The 21352-nt window shown below is 49.8% G+C and overlaps 1 protein-coding gene across 4 annotated transcripts in view; it reads right to left on the bottom strand.

Moving 5' to 3' along the window:
• Nucleotides 1-21352, bottom strand: part of RPH3AL (rabphilin 3A like (without C2 domains)) — a 126002-nt gene that overhangs the window by 101908 nt on the left and 2742 nt on the right. Inside the window, exon 1 of one of the 4 annotated variants that reach the window (XM_079797368.1) lies at nucleotides 1828-2102. The exons of 1 other annotated variant lie outside the window; for it this stretch is intronic. In XM_079797368.1, coding sequence (XP_079653494.1) covers nucleotides 1828-1853 — 26 coding nt within the window. In that variant the 5' untranslated portion in view covers nucleotides 1854-2102. Of the gene's footprint in view, nucleotides 1-1827; nucleotides 2103-21352 lie in introns of those variants that run through there. 2 more of the 4 variants (XM_079797367.1, XM_079797374.1) reach the window with 2 other exon arrangements.

The raw sequence follows: 21352 nt of genomic DNA, 5'->3' as shown, positions 1-21352 counted from the left end.
AGTGGGAGCGGGAGCAGGAGCAGGAGCGGGAGCAGGAGCAGGAGCGGGAGCGGGAACAGGAGCGGGAGCGGGAACAGGAGCAGGAGCAGGAGCGGGAGCAGGAGCAGGAGCAGGAGCGGGAGCAGGAGCAGGAGCGGGAGCGGGAACAGGAGCAGGAGCAGGAGCGGGAGCAGGAGCAGGAGCGGGAGCAGGAGCGGGAGCGGGAGCGGGAGCCGGAGCAGGAGCGGGAGCGGGAGCGGGCGCAGGAGCAGGAGCAGGAGCAGGAGCAGGAGCAGGCGCGGAAGCGGGCGCGGGAGCAGGAGCAGGAGCGGGAGCCGGAGCGGGAGCGGGAGCAGGAGCGGGAGCGGGAGCCGGAGCAGGAGCGGGAGCGGGAGCGGGCGCAGGAGCAGGAGCAGGAGCAGGAGCGGGAGCAGGCGCGGAAGCGGGCGCGGGAGCAGGAGCAGGAGCGGGAGCTGGAGCGGGAGCAGGAGCGGGAGCAGGAGCGGGAGCAGGAGCAGGAGCAGGCGCGGGAGCGGGAGCGGGAGCGGGAGCAGGAGCCGGAGCAGGAGCCGGAGCAGGCGCGGGAGCAGGAGCGGGAGCGGGAACAGGAGCAGGAGCAGGAGCGGGAGCAGGAGCAGGAGCGGGAGCGGGAGCCGGAGCAGGAGCGGGAGCAGGAGCGGGAGCGGGAGCGGGAACAGGAGCGGGAGCGGGAACAGGAGCAGGAGCGGGAGCAGGAGCAGGAGCGGGAGCGGGAGCGGGCGCAGGAGCAGGAGCGGGAACAAGAGCGGGAGCGGGAGCGGGCGCAGGAGCAGGAGCAGGAGCAGGCGCGGGAGCAGGAGCAGGAGCAGGAGCAGGAGCCAGAGCGGGAGCAGGAGCGGGAGCAGGAGCGGGAGCGGGAGCGGGAGCGGGAGCGGGAGCCGGAGCCGGAGCCGGAGCAGGCGCGGGAGCGGGAGCGGGAGCAGGAGCGGGCGCAGGAGCAGAAGAGGGTGAGGGAACAGGAGAAGGAGCAGGAGCAGGAGCGGGAGCGGGAGCGGGAGCGGGAGCAGGAGCGGGAGCAGGAGCAGACGCGGGAGCAGAAGAGGGTGAGGGAACAGGAGCAGGAGCAGGAGCAGGAGCAGGAGCAGGAGCGGCGGCATAGGTGCCACGTATTTCCTTCCCTCTTGGGGCCCAGCAGAGTGACCACCCAGGCGAGAAATTTCCTCCCGATCTAATTGCCTGGAAAAGCGCTGGGCGTCTGGCATCCTTTTCATTATGGGCCCCATGAACCGTGTACATAATATTTTTTTTTCCTGCTTTGATTGCTAATTAGCTCGGAGCTAAATCTGTGGTTCAAACAGAGTAAACTGCGTACAGCTCTACGGCCTGAGGATGTGTTCTAACCCCCACCCTGACTCTGACCTCCTAGTTCATCTGCATTTTTCCTAATCGTATCTTCATGGGTTTCTGTGTAATGACATACACATAGATATACGCAAACCCATATAAAATGTCTACAGATAGTTCTGGCATATAGTACCTACTTTACCTTCCTTTTATAAATACGTATTTCTATATCTCTTACACGTCCAAGCAATAGACAGGTCTTCTCTGGGCATCCTGACTCCTCCATGGAACAAGACGAGGGAATTCATGAAGAGACGGGTGGATGACAGACAGGAAAAAACAGGGGGAAAAAGACCGTCTCTGCCTGAAAGAATTCAGAACCTCACGCACTCGGCGTGGACAGAGTCTGGGACCAGAGATGAGAAGCCTGGCTTTCAGCCCCCGCTCTGACCAGCTACGTGACTGTGAAGGGAAAACATGACTCTCGCACCCCGCTCCCCACGGCCAGGCAGCCTGAGGTCTTACCCAGTGTTCGATGCCCCCGAAACCATCTGCCCACCTCGCTTCACTTGTTGTAACCGAATGAAACAGAGAGGTCCGTGACCGCTCCTGGGTGCTGAGGCACCGGCCACGTGCCCGCCGTCCTGGGGACAGCGTGCGGGGCGAGCACACAGCTGTCCGCAAGAAGCCACCCAGCCACGTGGCCTCCCACACACGCTGCAGGAATTCCAAGAGACACGAGCCTTCAGAGGCCTTATCTGCCTGCGGCCTCCTTCCTCAGCCCCCGCTCTGATGTCTGAGCGCACTGTGACTGACGGACTCCAATTTCCTGCTTCTCCCAGCAAGAGAAAGGGCCCCATCCAGGATCAATCACACTGCTCAGGACTGGAAGTGGCTGCCCCTGCAGAGAGAGCTGGGGAGTGTGGGGAGGGCTCCTGGTCTCCCCCACCCTCTCCACCACTCCCCCACTCCCGCCCGGCAGTCTCCTGACCACAGTGCCCCCTGCAGGAAAACAGTGCGCATGGCACGCGTTACCTGCAGACCCGCTGAAAGAGAATGAGCTGCGGAGGACACAGTGGGGCTCTGTGAGGTCCCTGGCAGCTGACCCGCACTCATGCCTCCCACCGGGACTTCTCAGACGTGGCCTGTCCCCTCCGGGCCCCAATCAGAGGCCCATTTATTGCACGATCCCCAGGGTTTCCAGGCACCTGCATCAGCACCACTGAGTTTCACACAGCAGGTGAGAATGAGACAGTGACAATAACTGGGGTCCTTTTCAGCAGGGCGTGGGAACTGACAGCGCTCTCAGCGGCAGGGAGACTCATTCTACATCCCAGACTGTTCCCTGCCCAGTCAGGGTTGAAAGTGAAGGCGACAGGGGAGGGGGGTGGACAGAGGGCTGTGTTTGTTCAAGTGACAAAATAAGGTCTCATGTAGTCAGTCTATCCCTAAGCGAAGACGGACCCCAGGCGGTGAGTTACCAAAGTGGGGGAGGGCCCTAGCTGGTTTGGCTCAGTGGATAGAGCGTCGGCCTGTGGACCAAAGGGTCCCGGGGTTCAATTCTGGTCAAGGACAGGTACCTTGGCTGCAGGCTCCTCCCCAGCCCAGGCCCAGGATGGGGAGCATGCAGGAGGCAACCAATCGATGCGTCTCTCTCACATCGATGTTTCTCTCTGTCTTTCCCTCTTTCTTCCACTCTCCCTAAAAATCAATGGGAAAATATCCTCGGGTGAGGATGAACAACAACAAGAGAAAACCAAGTGGGGGAGGGACTTGGCCGTGAGGTAACTGGTATCCCATCTGCTGCCCCTCTTCTCCTGGCCGTACTGTGGCTGCTCAGTTGCCCAGAAGCCCCGAGTTCATAGTGTAACCAGCGCCCCCTGGACCCAGCTGACTCTCCTAGGGGTGCACCCAGCCCGAGCTGGCATGTCGAGATCTCTCCCTTCACAATCTGGGAAAAGGGCTAAGAGACTGAGTCTCTCAACTCAAGTGCTCTCTGGCACCGTGAGACGCAAGCTTAGGAACTGCTGGAGGGGGCAGCTTCCCCACTCGGAAATGCCATGAAAGTGAAAGGTGGTCGCTGTGAGAGAAAGACGAGGGGGAGCCACAGGAGACGAAAGCCAAGGCCAGGCAGAGAGAGGGCTCATGGGTTTCCCCCTGGTCCAAGTGCTTAATTCAGCCCTCCCAGGGGCCTGGGCTTCTGCGAGGTACTTCGTGTCCTAGCAATAAACCCCCATTTTTGTTCCATCTCTACTGACTGCAACTGGGCTAGCCCCTCGTTAGCCACAAGTCCTCGTCAGCCCGATTCATGTGATGCCCACTTCCCTACCACCCTCCCGTCAAGCAAGATCTCAGCTACGCTCTGCCCTGACTAAGAATACCTGGGGGCCCGGCCGGTGTGGCTCAGTGGATGGAGCGTCAGCCTGTGGACTGAAGGGTTCTGGGTTCATCCGGTCAAGGACACGTACCTCGTTTGCAGGCTCAATCCCTGGCCCTGATCGGGGAGTGTGCGGGAGGCAACCAATCGGTATGTCTCTCTCATATCAATGTTTCTCTCTGTGTGTCTCTCTGTCTCCCCTCCACTCTTTCCAAAAATCAATGGGAAACATCCTCAGGTTAGGATTAACAACAACAACAAAATGCCTGAGGGGGCTCCAATCAGGGGTCAGTGGAGAGCAGAGGTTTCGGTGCCAGAGGGACCTAGGCCTGACTCCCACGGCAGGGTGACCTTGAACGATAACCTCCCACCTCAGCTACTGCAGATGCTCCCCAAATGCACTGCTGACCCTTGCCCCTCGGTTCTCACACAATCACTGAGCTCTTCTCAAAGCCAGCCCCCCTGCAGGGACGACCATGGGAACCCTCCAGGGGCTCCCCACTGCTCTAGGGCTAGCACTAACGTGTTACCCCACCCACGGGGGCCTCGGTATTTCCCTTAAGACACCACACACTTTCCCCTCGGGGCCTGCCGGCACCCTCACACTCCTGCCTGGGGAAATGCTGCCTCTAACCCTGTTTCTCCCAACCCTTTTGCCCAATTAACCCTGTTTTTAAAATCTCTTTATTAACACCATGATCAAGATTTTATTTACAAACCATAACATTCACCGTTGATAATTTTAGTACATTCACAGAGTACATAGTACATTACCACTATCTCAGGACACTTTGATCGTCCCCCAAAAACCCCTGTACCCATTAGAGGTCCTTCCCCATTCTTCCTGCTCCCCAACCCCTGGAAACCACTAATCTACTTCCGGTCCTCTACATTTGCATATTCTGGACATGTCATCTAAATGCCCTCATGCAGCCCTGGCCACTGTGGCTCAGTTGGTTGAACACGGTCCCATGCACTGAGAAGTCACCGGTTCGATTCCCAGTCAGGACACATGCCCAGGCTGCAGCTCCATCCCCGGTATGGAGCATGCAGAAGGCAACTGATAGATGTTCTGCTCTCACACCGATGTTTCTCTCTCTCTCTCCTCTCTTCCTCACTCTCTAAAATCAGTAAGAACAGCCCAGTTGGTGTAGCTCAGTGGTTGAGCACTGACCTATGAACCAGGAGGTCATGGTTCAGTTCCTGGTCAGGGCATATGCCCAGATTGTGGGCTTGATCCCCAATGTGGGGTGTGCAGGAGGCAGCCGATCAATGATTCTCTTTCATTATTGATGTTTCTCTCTCTCTCTCTCCCTCTCCTTTCCTCTCTGAAATCAATAAAAATATATATTTTTAAAAACATAATTGAATAAATAAATAAATGCACTCATATAATAAGTGGTCTTTTCTAATCTCTTCCATTTTTTATGCTGTAATATTTATTTCTTTTTATGCTGTACTCTTTCTTTGGATATAGTTTGTTCTTTTTTCTTGTTTTTTCATGGTGGGAGGTTATTGATTTGAAGTCTTTCTTCTTTTTTAATATAGGGTTTTATAACTATACTAGAGGCCCGGTGCACAAAATTCATGCACTTGAGGGGGTGGGGGGACCCCTTGCCTGGCCTGCACCCTCTCGCAGTCTGGGAGCCCTCAGGGGATGTCTGACTGCCTCAGAGGTGGCAGAGGCTCCCACCACCGATGCTGCATTCTCCAGCTGTGAGCGGCTCAGGGCTCTGGCTAAGTGGCCCCCCGACCCCGTGGGAACACACTGATCACCAGGGGGAAGCTCCTGCATTGAGCGTCTGCGCCCTGGTGGTCTGTGCTCATCATAGTGACCGGTCATTCCACTGTTTGGTCAATTTGCATATTAGCCTTTTATTATATAGGATATAGATGTTCTCCTAAGCACTACATTAGCTGCGTCCCATACATTTCAGTACATTGAGTCCTGGCCAAGTAACTCAGTTGGTTAGAGCATCATTAAATGCCAAGGTTGTGGGTTCGATCTCTGGTCAGGGCACATATAAGAATTAACCAATGAATGCATAAATAAGTGGAACAACAAATCAATGTTTTCCCCTATCTCTCTCCCTTCCTCTCTCTCCCTAAAATCAATTAAAAAAACACATTTCAGTATGTTGTGTTTTCATTTTCATATATCTTAAAATATATTTCTAATTTCTTCTGTGATTCATTGCTTATTTAGGAGTGTGTTTACTTTCCACATATCTGTGAATTTTCCAAATTTCCATTTGTTATTGATTTCTAACTTCATCCCACTGTAGGCAAAGAACATACTTGGCATTATTTTATTCCTTTTAGATTTACTGAGGCTCATTTTAGGACCTACCATATGGTCTCTCCTAGAGAACATTCCATGTGTACTTGAGAAGAATGAGTATTCTGATGTTGTTGGAGTGTTCTGTGTCTGTTCGGTCTACTTGGCTTATAGTGTGCTCCAATCTTCCATTTCCGTGCTGATTCTCTGCCTACCCGTTCTATCCAATATTGAAAGTGGAACCTTGATGTCTCCAACTATTATTGTTGAATTGTGCATTTCTCCCTTCATTTCCCTTATATTTTGTTTCATGTATTTTAGGGGTCTGTTGTGAGCTGCGTATATGTTTATAATTTATATGTTTTCCTGAGTGACCTTTTTTTCATTACAAAATGACCTTGTTTGTCTCCAGGAACTATTTTTTCTCTTAAAGTCAATTTTGTCTGATATTAGTACGGCCACTTCTTACATGGTATGTCTTTCTATCCCTTTAGTTTCCATTTATGTGTATCTTTAACCTTTTGCACTCGGATGTCGAGTGTGAATCGACACGGTTAGCATCGGTAGCAGCTCCTATGTCGAGCCACACTTGACACATAGTTTCACCGCGGGGGAGGAAGGGGATTTTTGTCTATTTTTCCAGTATCTTTTCTTGTTTTCATTAGCATGAAAGGACAAGTAAAATGTAAATGCCGTCTCAACTGATGCCAAAAAAGAAAAAATGAAAAACCAAACGCATGTGAAATTTATTAGGAAACTAGTACATCAGTTGCCTTCTGCATGCTCCATACCAGGGATGGAGCACACTAGAATTCAGAGATGGTACACTAACTTCCAGGGGTAGATTATTATCCACTAACTTAGAGCAACGTTTAGATGGAAAGCTCCATATAATCACACCTCACCCTAACAAAAAACACAAAGATTGTGTTGTTTGTTCTAACAGAAAAATCAAAGGAGGAAGAAGAGAGACGATGTATATTTGTGAAACATGTGAATGTAAACCAGGTCTTCATGTGGGTGAATGTTTCAAAAAATATCACACCATGAAAAATTATAGAGATTAAAATTACTCTTTGAATGTATCAATAATTTGAAATATAAAAAAAATCCAAATAAATAAGTTTGTATGAAAAGAAACTCCAGTTTTTTATTCTACTGCCACGCTTTGTAAAATCTGGGGTATTTAAAAAATTAAATCCCGAGTAGAATAAAGGAATCGAGAAAAAAGCAAGCGAGTGCAAAGGGTTAAATCTAAAGTGTGTTTTTACTAGATAGAATAGGGTTGGCTTTTTCCCCCCATTCTCTCAATCTCTGCCTTTTTCTTGGAGTGTTTAGTTCATTTGCATTTAATATAATTACTTATGAAATAGGATTTATGCCATTCTGCTATTTATTTTTTATATGTCTTACATCTTTTTGTTCCTATATTCTTCCATTACTATCTTCTTCTATGTTAAATAAGTATTTCTAGCATATCATTTTAATTCTTTTTATTACATATTTTTAGTTCTTTTCTTAGTGGTTGCTCTGGAGATTATAATTCATATTTTAACTTAAAACAATCTAGCTCTGTTTATGCCAACTTAATTTCAATATATACAAAACTTTGCTCTAATAGAGCTTTGTTTCCTTTCCCTTCTGTTGTGCCATTAGGTTATACAACTACATCTTTGTACATGATAAGTCTGCCAACACAGTTTTATAATTATTGTTTTATGCAGATAGAATAAAAGAGTTACAAGCAGCATACATTTCTACCTTTAAAGGTGCTCTGTATTTCTTCATGTGGGTTTGTGTGTTTCTATCTAGTGTCCTTTCATTTCAACCTAAAAGACTACCTTTAATATTTCTTGTAGGGAATGTCTGGTAGCAGTAAATTTAGTTCTTCTTTACCTTGAATTTTTTGAAGGGTAGTTTTCCTGGATATAGAATTCTTGGTTGACTATTTTTTATTTCAACATTTTGATGATGTCATCCACTGCCTTTTTGCTTCCATGGTTTCAGGTCAGAAGTTAGCTGTTAATTTTAGTAAGGCTCATTTGCCTAATTAAGTCTTCTCTCACCCTTCCGTTCTGAGCTCAATCATCTCTTTCTCCCGAGACTACTTAAGGCCCTTTTGGACATGCCCCCTCCCCTGGTGCTCTGTGCTTCTTTGTACTTATCACAACTGAAAATAAATAACTAATGACAGAAGTAGCTCTTTTGTGCTTTTTTCTATCTCTAGAATGTAAGTTCCATAAGGCGAGAACCAGGCCTGCCTTGTTCAGCACTATATCCCCAGAGGCAGCATGTGCCTGGCCTTTAAAAAAAGACGTACTGAGGGAATGAATAAAGCTCAGCCGAAGGCAGGCTGAAGTACTGGTGTCGATTCTTCACCCCTCGTCATAACATGAGATAGCCACACCCTGTCGTGGCCTAATGGTGGGCAGTGTACCTCCCCTCGGCTTGAGAATGGTCACCTGGTTTGCTTTGGCCAAGGGGGTGTTAATGGATGTGATGTGAGCAAAGGTCTGAAATGGGCTTGTGCAACGGAGCTTGCTCTCTTGCACTCCCACCTGTCACCATGACACAAATGTGCCTTGGTGGCCACCGGTCCAGTGGGACAACAGATACATGGAACAGACCTAAACCCAACTTACAGCTTGAAACCAACCACGTCCCCCTGCCAGCAGCCTACGTCAGCCAAACTTCACCCACAGATATGCCAATGGATTTGGGGTGGTTTGTTATGAAGCCACATTGTGGCAATGGCTGACGGAGACCTATGTCCTGGCAACTTTGAAGAATGGGATAAGTCCTGGGGTAGGTCTTACATCTTGCCCTCCATATGGCCCACAGTTGAGTCCACAATGATTCTACGGGCAGATCCACACCCCTCTTCCAGACTTATGAGATAAACCTCCCAGAATTCTACAGTCCCACAGCTAGCCTCCTGGGGCAGTCCAAAGTGTATTAAGCACTTACCCAGTGCCAAGCGCATAGTAGGTACTTGATAAGAGTTAGTCTTCGTCTTCCTCTACCCACCCTCTCACCAATTCCATCACTAGGCCCTGAAAGCACATCTTCAAAGGCAGAAAAATCTGTAGCTTTTTTCTTTGCAGAGGCTGGGGAGGAGGCTGCACCCTCACCCACCCTGGGGGGGCTCCCCCTCCTTACTGCCTCAACTAACCCCCCAAACTCAGGTAACGAGGAGGCGGACAGGGACACGGGCAGGCAGCGCACACCGCCTTGCATTGTAACTATGATTCAATGTGTGATCTACATTATATTTATTCATTCAAAATTTATAACCGTCTATTTCAAGGAGAGCTTGAGGCAGCTTAGGGGCTGAATGTAATAAAAAATAAACAACTTAAGGATCAAAGAGAATAGAGGCCAGGCAGAGAGCAGAAAGAGGAGATGTCACCATAAATCTGATGATTAAACTGAGCAACACATCTGACTCCCAGCTTTCCAGCAGCCGCAGAAACGAGGCAACTACGTGGGATACAAAGTCGACATAAAATCAAAGCGGCGGCCCTCGCGCCGGAGTGTGAACGCCGAAGGGTCAGGCCACACGGGGAGGATAGCAATCCTAACAATAACAACCACCCTCCACGCGGCAAGCGCTGCTCTGAGTGCTTTGTCCAAGGCTTCTCATGGACACAGATACTAGCACTACTTCCATTTTACCGACAAGGAAACCGGGCCCACCGAGGGAGGAAACGGTGGAGCCAGGAGGAAGATCGGAACCCAGAGCTCAAGCCCTTAACCAGGAAGCCATCCTGCTTCTGCTTTGTTCATGCTGGACCCCCCCCCTTCCCCCCCATCCTGCAGATCCTGAGCCTCTACTCTTCCCTGATGAGGTCTCTTCCCCCTCAACTCTGAAGAGCTCCATCCCAGACATCAGTCACAGGCTTATTCGCCTGTTTGTCAGGAACCATTACCTCCTGGCGAGCCCCCTGCAGACAGCCTGCCTGGACTCCCACCTGCCAGCCTCTGGAGATGCATCTTACCTCCCTCCCCCGACCACACCTGCCCTCTCAGCACATTCTGCTGGCCACCCAGCCCTCCTCCGAGTGCATCTACCCCCAGGTCCTCCCAGTCCGCCTCACGGTGCTGTCCATCCGCATGCATGTCCCAGGTTCCAGCACTCACTCAAAGACTCCACATTCTACATCAGTCAGCGGAGCCACTGGGAGTGACAGGCAGGGAATGACCTCTGAGGCAATGACCCCTGAAGTGCAAACCTTCAACCCCTCAGCAGCTGCTGTGTGAGCCCACACTCTGAACGCCAGGCCCACACGAGGCGAGGTCCGCCTACATTGAGTCCTGGCTGCCCCCGTGACTGTCCTCTCTGCCTTGACCTCAGAGAGGGACCTGGATGCAACGTTTCAATTCTTTAAAATCAATTTAGAGTCCATGTAGGACGTTCTCACGTCCCAGATTACCCCTTGGCTACACAAATTATCCCCATCGCCCTGTCAAGGGGGACCCAATTCACCATCGGACACCCAAAGCAGAAGATGGGTTTGTGGGGCGTCGGAGGCCATCCCAGCCCACCAGATACTTTGGTGGGACATGAGACGAGGCCCCCACCCGCCCCTTCACGGAGAAGCTTCCCTTCCACCTGTTTGAGACCATCGGACTAAACTGATGATCCTACAAGGTGCTTCGCGTGCCTTTGTTAGAAAGTCTCCATCATGAGCCACACAAATGGAAGCCCTCTTCCCCATGGCGCCCTTGTATGACCTTCCACCGCAAACATGACTCTGGCAGACCCAGCATGTCCACCGCCACCGGCATCTCTGGCCAAGCAAGATCCCCAAAGCGGCCAGTTCCCTGCTCCGGGGTACCCTGAAGATGGGGAGACTTGATGGTAAAGAACCTGTTTCTGCTGAGCTCAAGTCCAAAGTCTAAGAAGCCCAGTGGGTGCGAGAAAGGTCTAGGTTGGGTCATCGGACTCCAAGATGTGGCTTCTGTGGGGAGGAAACCCCGCAGCAGGATGAGAACTTGTGAGAATAAACAAGTCATCTTTTCTGTCAAAGAACAGTTTAGACAGCCACCATGTTGGCCACATGGCTTGCAGCTTCCCTGGGGGCTGCCATCTTGAAACAGCAAAGGCCAACCCCTCCCTTTGAATTAGCCAATCGCGAAAGACTGTGCGCCTGAGCTCCAATCAAGAGCAAAGGACAGGTCACATGCGTAAGGGATTATAAACCCCAGCAGCACACCTGATTGGTGTGCACGCGCTTCCAGACCACGTGTGTGCACCCTTCTACGTAGAAGTAAATATGTTTGTCTTGCTGCCTGGCTCCCGAGTGTTTTGTACACATCAATTGGTTGCCTCCCGCACGTGCCCCAACCAAGTGCAGGGATTGAACCTGCAACCCAGGTACGTACCCTGATCGGGAATCGAACCTGTGACCCGTTTGCAGGCTGATGCTCTAATCACTGAGTAACACTGGCCAGGGCGTCCACTAAGTTTTTGATGCTAGTGGTTGGGAACACTGTAAACATCAGGATTTTTTGGTTGCAAACAACAGAAACCAGGTCTGGTTGATATAAGTAGAAAGGAATTTTTTTTTTTTTAATCCTCACCCAATGATATTTTTTCCATTGATTTTTAGAGAGAGTGAAGTGCGGGGGGAAGAGAGAGACACATCGATCTGACTGGGGCGGGGATCATCCAAACTTATAACCGAGATACGTGCTCTTGACCGGGAATTGAACCCGAGACCCTTCAGTGCGTGGGCCGACGCTCCAAACCTGCCAGGGCCAGCAGACAGGAATTTACTGCAAGGACACCTGGTAGCTCAGAATGGAGGAGAAGGCTGAAGATCCTGACGTAGAAGGAAACAGAAGCCCTGGGAGCGTGCAAGAGGCTCCAAGTCTGATCAGCTGCCGCTATGGGAATAGATAGCTCCAATATATATCCTTCATGTTGCTCAAGTTTCAGATCCCAGAATGGACAGCCCAGCTGAGCAGCCCAGCTCAGGGCAAGGCCCCACCCCTTGGCCTGGGTGATGGCTACATGGCCGTGCTCATGTTGTAAAAATCACTCAAGCAGGACACTGAGGATTTGTGCAGTTTTCTGAGTGACTTTTATGCTTCACTAAAAGTTACACCTAACCCACGGCCCAGCAATTCCGCTCCTGAAAGAAGTAAAACATGCAAGGGAACGAATATATTTAAGAGAAATAAAAACATTTGTCAACAAAAAGATGTATGGCCACTCCACTTACAACAGCCAAAAACTCAAAATAGCTCTATCAACAGGTGAATACACAAATGGTACATATTCACACAGTGGAATACTGCTCAGCAATAAAAAAAAAAGAAGCAACTACGGATACAACAGGATGAATCCCAAACATTATGTCAAGAGAGAGGAACAGAAGCCTTTAATGAAAGAGAACGTACTGTATCATTCCATTTATATAGAGTTCTAGCACAAGCAAAGCTGACATATGGTGGAAAATCAGAACAGTGGTTAATTCTGGGGGCGAAGGGGCAGGGTTTGCCTGGGAAAAGGTGTGAGGGAACTTTCTGGGGTGATTGTCATGTACTCTATCTTGACGGGGTTTGGGTTACATAGATATATGCATTTATATATCTGAGCTCCTTGAATGGAAAACATAAGATTTGTGCATTTTGTTGTATGTACATTTTACCACAAAAGAAAAAAAAATATTGGACTTCAGTTAATGATAAGCTTGCTGACTTAAGTTCTGACTGTTTCGTTCATTAGGCCCAGGCTGGGTAGCTCCATTGGTTAGAGCGTTGTCCTGATATGCCAAGGTTGCAGGTTCGATCCCTGGTCAGGACACATACAAGAAGCAACCAATGAATGCATAAATAAGTGGAACAAAAAAAATCCATCTTTCTCTCCTTCTCTCTCCCTTCCTCTCTCTATCTCAAATCAATCAATCAAATTGTTTAAAAGATGCCATTAAGATAGTGAAAAAGCTAATACTTTCAACAACAAAGAATTTTAATAAAGATAGTGAAAAAGCAAGCCACAAACTGATAGAATTGCAACATGTAATAAACAAAGGATTAGTACTAGAATGTGAATATGAGAAGATCTGTTATGAATCAGCAATAATTTAATACGAAAAAAGGGGTAAAAAAGTACAGCTGTGTAAATGAGGAAACACAAATCATCCATAACATGGTCAACCTAAAAGATGAAGTGATTAAGAAGTACAAATTGATAGTTACAAAATAGTCACAGGGATATAAAGTACAGCACAAGGAATAGAGTCAATAATCCTATATAATTCCTATATAATAAAAGGGTAATATGCAAAGTGCCCCCTCGGGAGTTCGACCAGGAGACCAAGAGTTCAATTGCTCACTATGATGTGCGCTGACCACCAGGGGGCAGCGTGGAACATGGGGGGGGGGCGACCAGCGGCGGTGGCGGCAGGGTGCTGAGGGAGTGAGGGAAGGAGGAGATGGGGAGGTGGGGAGGTGTGGGGAGGGAGGGGAACCACATGGTGGTGGTGCTGGGTGGCGAGGGAAGGAGGAGGCGGGGAGGCTGGGAGGTGGGGAACCTGATTAGCCCTGATCGCCGGCCAGGCCTAGGGACCCTACCCACGCACGGATTTCGTGCACCAGGCCTCTAGTATTGTAATCACTATGTATGGTGCCAGGTGGAAATACCAGGATGATCACTTCGTAAATTATATACTTGTCTAATCATGATATTGTAGACCTGAAACTAATCCTATATAACAAAGAGCTAATATGCTAATTAGACCAAACAGCAGAACGACGGTCCAGACGACCTTCTGGACGAAGCTGGGGCTGTGAGGGCAGAGGCAGCCAGGGCTGTGAGGGCCGAGCCCCTTGCATGAATTTCGTGCATTGGGCCTCTAGCATAAAATAATATTGACTGTTAACTGTAACTGAAAAACAACAACCATGTTCAACCTTAGCAGTCAGCAATCACTAAAACTCCAATTTAAACCACAGTGAAACACCAGATCACACTCACCAGTTTGGCTAACACCAAACGTGCAGATGTACTAACCATCGGTGAGGGTGTAGACTGAGCAACAAGCTCAGAGAGGATGTACTAAGAATTGGTGAGGATGTAGGCAGAGCAGCAAGCACTCGGACCCAGGGTGGGAGTAAAACACACATTGCCTCGGAGAATAACACGAGGTGACCTTATCGTTCTGCTCCCATCCTGGAGAAACGCACACACAGAAAGGAGGTTGATAAAGTCAAGAAAAGTGGAGACAACCCGAATGCCCATCAACAAATGAAAGGGATAAATAAGTTGGGTATCTTTACACATAGCAGCAAAAAGAAGGAACTATAAGCCACAGGTAACAACAGGATGAGTCGCAACCACACACACACACACACACACACACACACACACACACACACTCTCAAATGTCTCTAGTAAACATATGGAATACAGTGTGATTCGCTTGTAAAAGTTCAAAAGCATACAATACGTTGCTTAAGGGTATGAATGTATATAGGAAAGCTATGAAGAACAATAGGTTAGTGATGATAACAAAATTCAGGTTCACGTTCCCATGGGGATGGGGAGAAAGGAAGAGCCACTTAAGGAGAGAAAGAAGAATATTTTCTGAAGGGTTGCAGGTGGTCTAGTTCTTAAGTTAGCCGAGTATATGACTGCTTTCTTCTTCTTCTTTACACTGAACATATATGTCTTATATGCTCTTTTGTATATATGTTTCACAATAATTTTTTAAAAACTCAATAACTTTCTTATATTCCCACATCTCACGTAGAAGAATGAATAAATAGGCAAGCGTAACCAAGGTTATTTTGAGAAAGAATTTGCACTGCCAGGTGTGTTAAAATATATAAAGTCACAACAAAAAAGTGTAATAGTGGAGGAAGAGAGATAGATTAATTAAAAAAAAAAACACACAGAAAGCCTGGAAGCTAGTATGTTTTCACACTATAATAAAAGTCAGTCAGGGGACGGGGGATGGAGAGCGAGTGTCTAAGACCAAAACCTATAACCTGGCAACTCCCAGCTACTGACCCTGGGAGGATAAGGGATGAGGGAGGAGGAGCCCTCGTTTGCCTTTTGTACCTTCTGAATTTTAAACAACATGACTGTAATGAATATTCAAAAACAAACTTAAAATATAGTTGGTGGGGAAAGAAATTAAACTGAAAGAACTGGTAGACAGTTTGGAAAGAAATAAAATCAGGATCTTATCTCACACATCATAAACCAAAATAAATTTCAATCGGATTAGAGCTGAACATAAAAGAGAGCGCTGAATGGGAAAGCTGAAACCAAATAAAGAACCAGAAGAAAATATAGGTGAGCACTTATCTGACCTTGGGGTAGGGAAGATCTTTTAAACCCAGAGGCAAAGGAAGACATCATAAAATGAAAGGACTTAATCAGATGCTCGGGCTGCCATAACAAATACTGCAGAGCCTGGGTCACTTAAACAACAGGTGTTTATTTCTCACAGTTCTGCAGGCTGGAAGTTCAAGATCAAGGTGCCATGGACCTGCTTCTTGGTATGGACTCTTCCTGGCTAGCAGATAGTGGCCTTCTTGCTGTCCCTGACATGGCCTTTCCTTGGTGCATGGAGAGGAAAGAGTGAGAGAGCCAGCTCTCTGATGTCTCTTCTTATTAAGGGCACTAATCCCATCATGAGGGCCCCACCCTCATGGCCTTACCTAACTCTACCTCCCTAATGCCCCATCTCCAAAGATCATCACATTGTGGGTTAAAGCTTCAACATATGAATTATGGGAGAACACAAACATTCAGTCCACAACACCATACATACATTAGAAAATTCTCTATGTTTTAAAATAATAAAGAGCCCTGGCCAGGTGGGTCAGTTGGTTGGAGTGTTGTCCCAAACACCAAAATGTTGTAGGTTCAATTCCTGGTCAGGGCACAGACCTCGATTTCAGGTTCCACCTGCAGTGGGGGCACGTATGGGAGGCAACCAATTGATGTTTCTCTCACCTCTCTCTCTCTCTCTCTCTCTCTCTCTCTCTCTCTCTCTCCCCCTCTGTCTCCTCCTCCTTCTCCTCCTCCTCCTCCTCTCTCTCTCTCTCAAAAAAAAAAATCAATAGAAACATATCCTCAGGTGAGGATTAAAAATAGTAATAATAATAGAAAAACAAACACTGAACTGAGAAGAAATGTGTTATATATAAGTCAATCAATATTCTTTTTTAAAAAATTATTCATTGAATTGAGATGGGGGGGGAGAGAGAGAAACATTAATTTGTTGTCCCACTTATTTACGCATTCATTGGTTGCTTCTTGTATGTGCCCTGATGGGGAAAGAACCTGCAACCTTGGCTTACTGGGATGGTGTTCCAACCAACTGAGCTTCCCAGCCAGGGCTCTAACCAACCGATACTCATACGGATAAGGAAACATGTTAAATGAAATGCAGGTTATGAAATCGTTTATATAGAATGGTCTCAATGTTTAAATAGTAAACAGTGGTTATCTCTATAGGTTGGGAATCACAGATTTTAATTTTCTTCTTTGTCTTTGTGTATTTTCTAAATTTTCCACAATGAACATGAGTTACTTTTATCATTTAAAAAAAAAAAAAAAGACCATTATTTTTAAGAAGTGTTAGGTCATGGTCCAGCAACAACAGGGCAGAGAGTCCAATACGGCACAACGTTAAGGGTGGTTGGCAAGCCAGGTGCCCAGGCCGGAGTCTGGAATGCATGATCCATCTCCGCCCAGGAAGGAACTCGGAAAGAGGCAAGGACTTCTCCCCAGAGGGGGCAGGCATGACGGGGATCTCGCCCCAGTGAAAGTCCTGCCCCGTGGGAAAGGGGAGACGTATTGGAGATGGCTCCAAAGGGACAGGACAGACTCAGAGGCAGAGCCACCAAGAGGCAGGTATCAGTTCATGTAACTGGTCTATCCCAGCGGCCCAAACTGTGTAGCTTTTCACCGCTGCAAACGGCCACAAAGACTATGCCAGAACTTTCCACCTGGGCACACGGGCCAGGTTTCTTTGGGGCAGATCCCACCTGAGAAGTAGAATCCCTATGTCGTAGGGAAGATGCATTTTTTTAATTTAACGAGTCCTGCCAAATGGATGGTCAAGCCTCAGGTCCCATGGCCTTATACATCCGATCCCAGTGGAAGCTCTTGTCCACGACAGCCCGGCATTTGGCCCACCTGGCATCTTCGGGGCCTTGCTTTTGTTCCAGCCTCTTCCTGACTATTCACGTCATCGTCCGACCATGAGATGGGCTGCCCTGTCCCTGGCAGCGTCCCAGCACAGGCCGATGACCGCCCCCCTGGCTGCTCATGGAGGGGCCTTCTGAATGGGGAGAAGGCCTTTCTACCCCAAGATGGTGCATCTCTGCGAACCAGAGGATGAGGGAGTGAGAAGGGGGTGGGGGCTGAACAAGAGGAAACGTTACCAACCCTGCCATGAACTTAACCGCCTGGGTGGACCAGACCCCAAGATGAAAATGCACCAACAGGTCCGTTCGGCAGGAGCGCGGCTGGGGGACTCGGGCCAGGCTGGAGACTCACAATCGCTCCCCCTCCTCACCCGGTGCACCCACCACCAACGTCGGATTGGCCCCCCAAGGGTCACTGCGGCACCAGCTGATGAACGGTCCGTGACTGACCACGTGCGTTTACGTAAGGTGCTCACACGTCACTGAGGCCTTATGTAAGGCGCCGGTATTTTTAGCCGCACACAGCTGCCCGCGAAAGGGCCGCTCTCCCCAGGATGCTGCTGACTTCCCAGGCTGGCGCGGCCCCGGAAACGGGGTGTTCGGCAGGCAGCTCGCGGCTGTCGGGAGGTGGAGGGTAGCTGGGCGGATCTGTATTCTATCCGTGTTCTGCCTTTCTGCAGGCCAACCTACGTCTCACAACAAGCACATCACCTCCCCTACGCCAGGCCTCACAGCAGCGAGAAAAGGCCGACCTCACAGACTGGGCAAAACCTAACCCAACGGAGTCGAGGAACAGAGTGTGTGTGGGGGGGGAGAGGGGAGGCAGGAGGAGACCAGACCTGGCATGGCCCTGCTCCCACGTCCTCAGAGCTATCTCCTCCCAGAACCTGGTGCCCACCCTCAGGTCACCTCCCGCCTCTCGCAAGCAACCTGAGATTCCAGGTCGGGTGAAGTCAAGAATGTGGCCCCGGGCCGTGGCCGGTGTGGCTCAGTTGGTTGGCCTTCCGCCCATGCACCAGAAAGCTGCTGGTTCAATTCCCTGGCAGGGCACATGCCCCAGTTGTGGGCTCAATCCCCAGTGCGAGGCATGCAGGAGGCAGCCGATGGATGGCTCTCTCTCAGCGTTAATGTTTCTCTCTCTCCTTCTCCCTTCCTCTCTGAAACCAATGAGAATATATTTTTATAAATCTTAGCTATTGTAAATAACACTCCTAGGAACATAGGGTGCACATATTCTTTCTGCTTGGTGTTTCAGGATTCTTAGAACATATTCCCAGAAAAGACAGAAAAAAATAATGTGGCCCCTATACAGGAATGGAGTGTGTATATCCATGTCCTGGGTTTAGGGCCCCTGCTGCCTTTTCCCTGCTGCAGCACATTTGACTGGAGTGTGACACATCCACACAGAGAGAAGTCCATGTACCCAAATCGATGAATTTTGAGAAGATAAACAACCTCCATGACCAACACCCAGATAACGGAACCAAACACTGCCGGCCTCCCAGCGCCTTCCTGGTGCCTCCGGGAGCCCCCTGCTCCGACGTCCAGCCCCTGATGTTCCCCGGGCCCGCGTGCACGGTGCCGGAATGCAATCAGACAGTGCGTGCTCTTGTTCACCTGGCCCCTGTGCTCAACGGCGCTGGCGCGATTCGCCCGTGTTGTTCCGTGTGGCTGTACATTGTTCATTCTCACTGTGTTCTATTGTGTGCACTCACCCCAATTTATTTGTTCACTCTCCTGCCAGTGGATGTTGGGTGATTTCCAGTTCTTGTCTATTACAAACAGTGCCACTCTGAGCACTCTGGTACATGCCTTTTCACTGCCGCCTTTTGCCCAGGAGAAGATACACAGAATTAAAAACTAGTTTTTTAAATGTATTGGTTTTAGAGAGAAAGAGGAAAGGGGAGGGAGGGAGAGAGAAACTTTTGTTGTTCCACTTACGTATGCATTCATTGGTTGATTCTTGTATGCGCCCCGACCGGGGATCGAACCCTACAACCTTGGTGTATCGGGACAATGTTCTAACCCAGTGGTCGGCAAACTGCGGCTCGCGAGCCACATGCGGCTCTTTGGTCCCTTGAGTGTGGCTCTTCCACAAAATGCCACGGCCTGGGTGAGTCTATTTTGAAGAGGTGGCATTAGAAGAAGTTTAAGTTTAAAAAATTTGGTTCTCAAAAGAAATTTCAATCGTTGTACTGTTGATATTTGGCTCTGTTGACTAATGAGTTTGCCGACCACTGTTCTAACCAACTGAGCTACCTGACCAGGGCAAAAGTTGGAAACAAAGTTAGAAACCATTGCCTTAAGCCTCAAGTCTGGAGAAAGCCAATCTGCCTCATCTCTTCAACTAAACATGATCCTCCCAATAATGTAAAGAGCATTGTTGGCCACAGGAGTCAGACTGCCTAAGACTAAAACCCTCTTCTCCCACCTCGTCGCTGTGTGTCCGGGGGCCAGCACCTCACCTCTCTGTGCACGTTTCCTCTCCTGTAATGTGGGAATAGAGAGAGTACTTCTAAGTCCATTTGGCTGAGGAGTACCTACGGAAACAGCACCTGCACTTAGCAAGCACCCATCAATGTCAGTGGGTCTGATTACTGCCAAGGGCACCCAGTCTTTCCCAGCAGCCGGGCACCCACCTTGGGGTGGCCCCTGCCGAAACAGCCGAGCAAGGCCCTCGCACAGGAGACAGAAACTGCAGACAATTCCACCGCCTCCACCTGGAGCAGAGCTGCACCAAAAGTCCTCCCTGTCACATCAGCCTGCTCCGTCTCCTCCGCCCCGCAGTCACAAGGATGCCTGGCGGCCATGGCTCCTGCCCTCCTGCCCACAGGGCACTGGATTTCATTCCAAATGTGACCTAAACCAGGGGCACCATCCCGGGGTCATGACTAATGGGGCACTGCAGCCCATGACAGGCTGCTGGGCACCGGCAGAGCCCAGGAATTGCTGCCTGAAAAAAAACAAATGATTCAAGTGTCTATGCAGAGGAGAGCGAAGCGGACTAGCTCATTTTTTTTTAGGTGACAAAGATGGAAAAAGCCCCTTGAAGCATGCAGTGCCGGGACTTAAGAGCCAGAGACCGGGGCCTCACACTATCGGTTGCCATGGCAACTGTATTTCCCAGCAGGGACTCATTTTCATATGACAGTGACCTGTGGCGGGAAGGGAAGGACAGCTCATCGAGAAACTTAGTTGAAGAGTGAGCTGGGGTGGGAGGGTGGGTTTTATTTACCAAAAGAAGCATTTGAGAGTTCCTTGAGGGACAGAAAAGACCTGAGGGCCCCTAGGGATTCTCTGTTCCACAGCTCTTACTTAAGACAGACAGACAGACAGACAGACACACACACACACACACACACACACACACACACACACACACACACACATATGCATGAGGCCAGGCCTACGGGACAAATGTCACTGGTCCCACCATTAACCATCTGTGGATGTCACAGCGTCCCTGAGTCCCTGGTCTCAGCATTAACCATCTGTTCAGTGACAAAGTCCTCTCCCGGCGTCCAGCAGACTCCCAAGCACCCGGCGAACCAAACGACCAGGCTGTCCCACACCGCTGGCCCAGGGGCCGAGAGGACCCGGAACAGCAAACCCTCGTATCGAAAAACAGCCTCAGGAGTCAGACTTGAGTTCCAACCTCTGCTCTGCCACCTACAGGTGCCGTGGACCCCTCTGGGCCTGTGTCCTCCGGGGCAGGAGGAAGGCAATAAGCATAGCGCCTGCCCCTCTGGGTGCTGGGAGATAACACGCACGCAGGAGGGAAGGCCTGGAAAATCCGCACACGCCCTGCCCCTCAATAAACCACCGCTGTAATGAAGAGCTAGCACAGTAACTCTCACACCCACCTCCTGATTGGGAGCTGACTGCAGGGAACAAAGTATTAACTTGGGTGGCCCAAGCGGTAATGAAGCCATCAGCAAGCCCAGCAGGAGTGCGGAGCAATGGGACCTGGGAGGCCAGAACAGTCCAGCAGGGAGGTGGGGTTGGAACCACGCTCTGAAGGGCGATGGGGGGTATTCTTGGAGGTTTGGGCGAGGAGGGAACGCCTATATCAAGAGCCTACAGGGCACTCATCCTCGGGAACCCGGAGGATGGCAAGAGGTTTCGGGGACACAAAGGGCCCTGAACCGGCAGGCAGACAGCTGTAATGGTGCCGGGGGGGAGTGAGGAGGCCACGAAAGGAGCCCCCGTGCAGCTGGGAGGGG

The sequence above is a fragment of the Cnephaeus nilssonii genome (genome assembly GCF_951640355.1).
Source record: "Cnephaeus nilssonii genome assembly, chromosome: 19".
Taxonomy (NCBI): Eukaryota; Metazoa; Chordata; class Mammalia; order Chiroptera; family Vespertilionidae; genus Cnephaeus; species Cnephaeus nilssonii.
This window is presented reverse-complemented; position numbering and strand designations above follow the sequence as displayed.